Below are 8,592 nucleotides of genomic sequence, written 5' to 3'. Positions count from 1 at the left end.
GTTATTGGCAAGTGATGTTTGTTGGGGATGAGAGTCTTATCCCTTTAGGTCTATTTGATTATATATGACCATTTCAGCACAAGTGTATAAAGATGTTTTGGAGACATTTTGTCCCATTCTACAATATAATTCATTTTTCTAATACATATCATGATAGCTTACTTTGTTCCCATAGAGAATATCATTTTGACTTATAAATCCTCTGGGACTCTAAAAACACAGTAGTTTACCTAAGTTTGTGAAATTTTAGATCACCAAACATATTCTTGCCTATTTATTACTGAGTTAATGAATTTAATGTGATTATCTCCAATTGCATCCATTTTCTCGAAAATGATATCTCATCTTTCTTGTTAGCAATATTAGAGAATTCCACTTAATATATGAACCACATAGTGGTTTGTATCTATTTCCAGTGTTCATTGACATGTATGGGAGTAATTTTTTTCAGTAATAGGCATTAGTCTAGTGAGCAATAAACTTAGTCATGCAATAAATTAGAGGTTTTTAATTGGTTTGTCTTCTAATCCTTTATGTACTCACTGAAAAAATTATTGGAATGGAAATATGGGAAAAAATGAAAGGAAATAAACATCCTAGGAACTGTAGACCTTTCATTGCTTGTTATGTATCTTTAGCCAGTAGAGGATGAAAGGAAAATACTAAATAGTATGAAAAAGATGTCAAATTGGGTATCATCCAGAAAAGACTTTAGATACCCAGTGAATAGAGCATACAGCAGTGATTGAGGTGATGCTAAGTCAACCAGAAATCAGAGGAGCAGTCTGAAGACAGTTGCAGAGAAATCAGGAACCATTCTATACTTGTGTCCTAAGATACTTAAGGTTTTCCAAAAATCATCACAATGCTAGGGAGACCTAGTTCTCTTGCACTTGTGTTGCAAAGTCAGCATACTTTCATTATGAATCCCAAGTTTTGGAACAGTCTGAATATAGAGAGATGTAAAAAATGTCTCCCTTCTGGGAAGAAGAGAGGGTGAGAAGGGGAAGAGAGAGTAGGTTATGGGGGAACAGGAAGGTTCAGTGGGGGGTAGAATAGGGGGATAGGGAATCATAGGTTAGAAGACAGATCAGGCACCAGTGTAACCTCTAGTGATCTAAAGGGATGACACCGATTGGCAAGCTAAGCAATAGTGGAGAGACCACCTCGAATGCTCATTCCAGATAATGAACTTGATGTCTATAACCATCCTGGAGCCTTCATACAGTGACTGATGGAAGCAGAGGCAAACACCCACAGTTAAACACTGAACTGAACCCAAGGAATGCAGTGACAGAGAGAGAGGAGCGGTGAGCAAATTGGCAAAGAATTGGCTGGCAAAACCAGCAGAGACAGCTGATCTGAACAGGGGAGAGCTCTTGGACCCCAGACCGACAGCTGGGAAGCCAGCATGAGACTGATCCAGACTCCCTGAATGTGAGAGTCAGTGAGGAGGCCTGGGAAACCTATGGGGCCCTGAGCAGTGGATCAGTGTTTATCCCTGGCATACAAACAGACATAGTGTGTCCATAACACAAAGAGGGATGCTCTCTCAGCCTGAACTCTTAGGGGAGTGTCTGGACCCTGCCCTGAGTGAAATGACAGACTCTAGATATCCCCTATCTGGAAGGAAATGGCAATAGGGTGGTAGGCTGGGTGGATGGTGGGGGATGCGGGAGGAGGGGAAGGAGAGGGATCTGGGATTTACATGTAAAACAAGCTATTTAAAATTAAAATAATAATAATAAAAAATATTATGGCAAAAGTGTCTCCCTTAGAGCCTAATGACTTTATACACTTTGATATTCCCTAATGGTTAAATTAGCTTTGAAATATAAATGTCATCCTACAGCCTTCATCCAGTAGCTGGAAGCAGAAGCAGAAGCAAAGATCCACAGTCAAGCACTGAACCAAACTCCTGGAATCCAGTTTCAAAGAGGGAGGAGTGGCAAAGGGGTCAAGACCATGCTGGGAAAACCCACAGAAACAGCTGACCTGAGCAAGAGGGAACTCTTGGATTAGTCTGTCAGTTGGGGAACCAACATGTGACCAAGACAGGCCCCATGAATCTGTGTGTGTGTTAGGAGCATTGGCCAGTCTATTGGTACCTGGCAGTGGAACCAGGATATATTCCTAGTACACAACATAACTTCTGGAGTCCATTTTCCATGGAAGGATACTCTCTTAGCCTAGATACAGAGTGGGGAGCCTAGGCTCAGCACCAAATGACTTAACAGATTTTGATGAACCCTCATGGAAGGCCTCACCCTCTCTGGGGAATGGATGGGGAATGGGTGGGGGAATAGGAGGGATAGGAAACTGGGATTGATATGTAAAATAAGATTGTTTCTAATTTAAATAAATTTTATTTAAAAAAAGAAATATCATAGTCACATGCCTAACTTGTGTTATTTGTGAAATATTTCATGGGAACATTTAATTGCATGAATATAGTTATTTAAAAATTAAACGAAGCAGAGCAATTGTGACGAATTGGCTTCTCAGACATTCTTATATATGGAGTCCATTTTTAATTTAAAAGAAGACAACCATCATACCAGCATGCAATCAAAATAGAAAAATTAAACAAGTTTTACATCAACCTATCATCGAGCAGCATGTCAGAAAGAGATGTAATAGAAAGAGATTAGCAGGTTTTTTGTTTTAATATTTTACACTTCACGATCTTGAGAGCAGTTTCAACCTTTTGAGCATTTTTGCCTGCACAGTGGATCAGATTATAAAATGCAAACTGGCGAACGTCTTCATTGTTGGACTTCAAGGATGCAAGCCCAGACCAGGCAGGGTAGTTCTCATTTCCGTCATTTCTACTTGGAACCTAATCATCAAAGGAGAGTTAGCAATCAGTTCTATTTTAGTATTTTAGGGATGCATAACTTTTTAAAATGTGGGATGAATACTTGAGGAGAGTAACGATTGTTTACCTCAGCTAAACCTATGTTTTTTCATGAGAATTTTATCAAGGTACCAAAAGTGTGACAAATAGATATATGCATTTTCTGCATGATAAATTAAGTCTTGCAGAAGTTTTAGGATGGACTGACAGGTACTTACTTGATTTCAGACATGGATTTGAGAAAAGAACAAGGAAAGATCCAGTGTCCATTCAATTTCTTAGTAGTATTACCCATCTTCAATACAGATCCTGAATTGCCCTTTTTTTTTCTAAATAGGATCTTATATTGTGATGTTAACCTTTCTTGCCTTTGACCAAATCAATCCTTCATATAATGTATACAACCCAAACCTGAGATTCAGTGACCCATGCCCTTGGCCATTTAAGATGAGCATATTCAAGGGATAACCATGCTAAGTTATCTGCCCATGTGCCCATGTGAATGACTTTTGGACTACAAAGGTTCATGTCCCAACATAAATGATGAGCAGATGTTTTCTTCTGAGTTCCCTAGGAAGTGAAATTATGAGTGAAGCATCCTTCAGATAGTTAGAAGTACCGTTCTCCCCTTTAATAGCGTGTTTGGGTGATACATTTCAATGTCTTCAGTTCTCTCTTGTAAAGAGACATTTTTCAGAACTCAATTCTCCTTGCCCTGGTTACCTCGTCTATTAAGAAAAGTAAAGGGACTGCTCACCTGGCTTAGAAGACTCCTGATCCCCTCCAGGAGTCCAGTGTTCTTTTGCTCAATCTCTCTGGCTTTTGAGAGGATAGTAGCAGGCACATCTCCCAAGGAAGGCATTTCTTTCACTAGATGGTACAGAGGGTCTTTCCAGGCGGCCAATAAGCTTTCCACTAATTTCAGTAGGACGACTGGCTAGGTAATCATATTTGAACAATCATATTAAAACAAGTGAAAAACATCAGTGTTATACACAGACAGTTTCTATTCAAAATGATGAAATAAGCTCTTTGTTACTCATGTGTATATTTAAAATATTTGTTTTTAAAGATATGAAATATTACCATTGATCTTGTGGTGTAAAACTTGAGTGGATTGAATTCAGAAATGGCAGCAGAGCATTTTAATATTGTTAGCAAAGTAGTACCTTTTATTAAATGTATTCTCAGCTCCATTTTCCCCACTTTCCTTATTTAATTCATCATTATTTTAATAAGAGTTCTGGAGATATAGAATGTTTACTATTAAGTAACACCTGGAATATGCATTCTAAGTATGGGGTTGTGTAAGGATAAACAATAACGTTCAATTTAAATTACAATGAGATTATTTATGGCAGGAAATCAGAGCATGATATGATAAGGATTAGGAATTAATGGATACTTGCACTATATGTAGCCTTGTCAGCATGAAGTGGGAATGGTTACACACTGTGAAACATTTTTAAATGTTAACTGTACTCATTTAGCTGACATGGGTAAAGGCAGAAGAATCAGTTAGGAATCAACACTTAGGATCAGAAACATAAGTAAAACCAGACGTACCAAGAAGACATGGTGAATGAATTAGTAATGTTTAGAGCTGTCAACACAAGGTCCATTATCAACACATTAAAAAAAACACATTGTCATCACATAAATCCATATTACTGTACTACACCATGAATGTCAATTATAATTTTACTTTTTCTATAGAATATGTAGATCCTTAAGGTTTGGCACTAAACGAGGGTCCTTTCCATAAATGATTTATAGATCTGTTAAATGTTACTTGACAGATATTCCTTACACTTTTTGAACCACATAGTAAAATTTCCTTTATTGCTAATTACTTCTCTATTTCTTGCAGATATGACTATCATACTCAATAAACTGACTCTAATAACTTATAGTATGGTAAAGCCAGTGTGTGGATTTGGAGAAAGAAATGCCATTTGTAGAGACTCACATGTGTCTTCAGGGCTTTATTCCTGGGTTTTGGAAGATCGAGAGAAGATGTGTGGCATTTTTTGAGGCTCTTGTTGATGAGCTGATGGCTCTGAGCATACTGATTTTTCTGGAAATTATAAAATCCATAATTACTTGATGACTGGAAATTGTTTAAATGAATCAATACACTAATTACACTTGATACATGTTTCATTTTGAAAGATTAAAACTGAAATTAATATATGAGGAAATGAACCATTTAACTACATTTTACATTAAATCTGTAGTCTTATTTTTTATCTATACAATTTTCAAATTTTATAAACCCCTCCTATTTACTATTCTTAGTTTTCCTATTCAACAAAAACTATCAAGGCTACCAAGTACCAATTTTTAAAAAAATATAATTTGTTACAACTTTACTTGCAAATACCTGATTGTCATCTACACAAGTATCGCTCATTTAGTTCATTAGGAATACAAAAAGCTATTGTATTGACTATGTCAAAACAAGTGTTAAACCCTATGGAGAATATACTGTGAACTATTAAATCAAGAGCCAATTAAAATAGGAAATTAATAGATTATTGCATGGTAATCAATATTTAATTATTTGTTAAATATTTATGTATTTCTACATCGTTTGTGTAAAATATCTACTATTCAAAACCACTATTAATGATATATTTGGTAGCTTGAATGGACTTTTAGGATGATTTTGAATGCTCTAGGTACCTCATCAATAAATGTAAATGGCAGACAATAATATGTCAAGAAAATGTGAGGAATCTTACATAGTCTATATATTCATAATATTTCTTGACATATTATTGTTTATGCTATTTACATTTCCTGTTGGGTCACCTAGAACATTCACATTGAGTCAACTTCTTAAAAGTCCATCATCTTACACATTTGTCACCTCCTCAACAGGATTAGAACACGTACCACAAAGCCCTAAATATACCTTCATCATGAATACTTGATCTACTTTCCTGCATCAGACCCCTTGTATTAAATCACATGTCTGTAATAGCTTAAAATTATTAATTACATTTGTGAATATGAAGATTGAATATTAGTTTTCTTATTCACCTGACATAGCCTCAGTGTTGCTAGCTTTGTTTAATGTTTGCGAGTCACTATTCTTTTTTATTAGGCAAGAGAAATACAAAGTTGAATAATGTTTACAAATAATATCACAATCGTATACAATGAAAAAGAATCAAACATTTCCTCAGCATGTCTGTGTGTATTTTTGTCGTGAAAATGAATTAAAATAAAGTTTTAAAATTCAAGAAAACTAAAGTTACATTTCGACAAGTATCTGACATCTCATGAGATTGCCCTAATTTCTGGTTTCACAATCTCATAGTCTCTAATTTTATTTTCTACCTATGAAGCTGTTTTGTTTGAACTTTGGATCACAATGCTTTACACTGTAGACTATACTACAACCTAACAGTTTCAATGGAAAAGGAGTTTGGTAGGAAGTCATGAATCAGTGGGCAGTACTTACGAATTCAGTGAACATTTCAAATGCTTGTTTATTTATGTCCTGAGACAAACTGACTGCTAGATTAAGCATTTCTTCCAGAGAAGAAAAGCAGCGTCCATTTCGTATTATACAGCTGGGTAATGAGGACACATCTTCCCATAGGAGCAGGTTGGACATCAGCAGTAGAAGCAGTGTCCCTGTTAAAGGAGTATAATGACTCTGAGATCTAGTAATATGAGTTTATCTACAGTGATATTATCAATTTAAACCTTTGCTAACAGTGCCCTCCTTTGCATAAATTGTTAGGTTTAATTTGTGAGAATGATGAACATTTTCCAATGAGAGTATTCAATTCGAGGATTACACTTTCGCACATTCATATGTTGTAAAAAGGAGTGTCTCTTCGCACAGCACCTGAGGCTTTGTGTTGTAGCAGGTTGTTAGCATTCTACACAGCTACACATTGATAATGCAGGCATTAAGAAGTTGATTTTATCTCCTTTATTTACTTTGTGTAGCAGTCATGAAATGTTTTGTAATGAGTTAGATTGGTATCATGATCAACTCATTTTTCAAAAAGGGGAAGAAAAGAACCATAACATATTGGTAATTTATAATCTCAGTACTATGAATCCTCATCAATGTACAAAAATGGAAAGTTAATACATCTTCAATGACACCAGTCTGACAAAACTCCCAATCCCCAGAAGCTTTGATAAATGCAATTGGAAATGTACTTCAGAAATTTAGAAACTTAATAAGATTTACACATGGAAAGCACACAATCTAAACACTCAAAATAACTAAAACTGTTAAAATATTCTGTGGTATACAGGTAAACAGGAACCTTTCAAAATAAATAAGAATTATTTGGATAATTCCCAGTATATAAGTAAACTTCAAAAATCATGAGAGTTTTCCAACTCTACTTTGTGCATGAGAGATATTTATGTGTAAAATAAATATAAACATATATGAATTGCTTTAATTTATCATCTGAAAGATTTTTACATTCTAAGAGGAGTAAAAGTTGCTAATGATTTTGGCTTATAACTTCATAAATTTCAAGAGTTTGCTTTTTGCTTTTATGAACGTTTTGGATGTTAACAATTCAATTTGCTTGGGAAAACTCTCAAGAAAATAAAGGTAAATATTAGCAAAGTGTCCTTTGTATTAAAGGACTTTGCTTGGCTGAAATTATCGAAGCTGGATAAAGCCACATCTGCTACCTTTATATACTACATCAAGAAAACTGAAAAGATGATTAAGTTCATTCAAGTCAAGCAAGACCCAGAAGCAAGAACATGTTACACTATTCCTTCTGTAGTTGTAATAAATTGTATCCAGTCTTGTTGTCTTACTCTGGCTGGAAATATCAATGTTTACATGTTTTGCTCTATGAGGTGGATCATCCTGTGTTCTGGAACTCTCTTCAACACTCATGGTTCAACAGACTCAACTGCAGGTCTTTGCCACTAGACACAGGTGCTATTCTTCTTTTCTACTTAGGTCAACTAAGGCAGTGCACAAATGATTCTAGCCATTGCTGGATGTCTCCAGGAAAGACTTGTCTGTCAGAACCTATATGCAACAGTTCACTGTGCAATTGTTTTCTATAGAAATAATTAGAAAACATTTCTCAGCTCCTCCTGACTTTGCTTCCCTGGGTAGGTAGTGGGCAAATTTCCATTAACTGCATATATGAGAAGAATAACACACGCAACAATAACTAAAAAAACCCCACAAATGCAACTGCAAAAAACATGAACAAACCTGTTTAATTTTTAAATTTTAAATAATGGAATATTTAAGGTCAACTGGAGGAATTCTGGAGAAGAATTATTGTAGGAGCATTAGTTGAATTAAGGACAGCTCTGCTCTAAAGAGTCTCATTAAACTTGAGAACGATAAGACCAAAAAGAAACAATAGCACCAAAAACAAACAAACAAAAAAATGAAATGGTCCAAGCCAGTTTTGCAAAACAATGCAATGCATAAGGTTGTCATTTGAAAGAACATTAGTGAAAAGCTACTTACAGAGACCTGGAAAAGTTAAAGATAGCTGCATCTTTGAGGAGTCCCACAACAGCACAACTACTGACTCAAGAAATCTTCACCACTACAGTCTACCTTCAGTTAATTTTGCCTCCTATATAGTGCTTCACTCTATCCCCAAGGCTGTGTATTGCCTGGGGAAGGAGGAAGTAATATGCAAATCCAAGTTGAGGATACCTTGACTCTCCCCCTCAGGTGCTGTATACAGCCTAATTTCCATGATGATTAACCT

The 8,592-nt window shown here is 35.6% G+C and overlaps 1 protein-coding gene across 1 annotated transcript; it reads right to left on the bottom strand.

Annotated features, from left to right (window-relative positions):
• Nucleotides 1–2,568: 2,568 nt before the first annotated feature.
• On the bottom strand, nucleotides 2,569–8,373 carry LOC101822538 (prolactin-2A1-like). The gene is made up of 5 exons (XM_005066274.2): nucleotides 8,343–8,373; nucleotides 6,327–6,502; nucleotides 4,827–4,934; nucleotides 3,615–3,794; nucleotides 2,569–2,839 (listed from the first exon to the last, which is right to left on the bottom strand). The coding sequence occupies exons 1-5, from the start codon at nucleotides 8,371–8,373 to the stop codon at nucleotides 2,648–2,650; spliced, it is 687 nt and encodes a 228-aa protein (XP_005066331.1). The 3' UTR covers nucleotides 2,569–2,647.
• Nucleotides 8,374–8,592: the final 219 nt, after the last annotated feature.

This window comes from Mesocricetus auratus, unplaced genomic scaffold (genome assembly GCF_017639785.1).
Source record: "Mesocricetus auratus isolate SY011 unplaced genomic scaffold, BCM_Maur_2.0 Super-Scaffold_100013, whole genome shotgun sequence".
NCBI classification, from domain to species: Eukaryota; Metazoa; Chordata; class Mammalia; order Rodentia; family Cricetidae; genus Mesocricetus; species Mesocricetus auratus.
The sequence above is the reverse complement of the archived record's forward strand: the minus strand, read 5'-3'. Positions and strand labels throughout refer to the sequence as shown.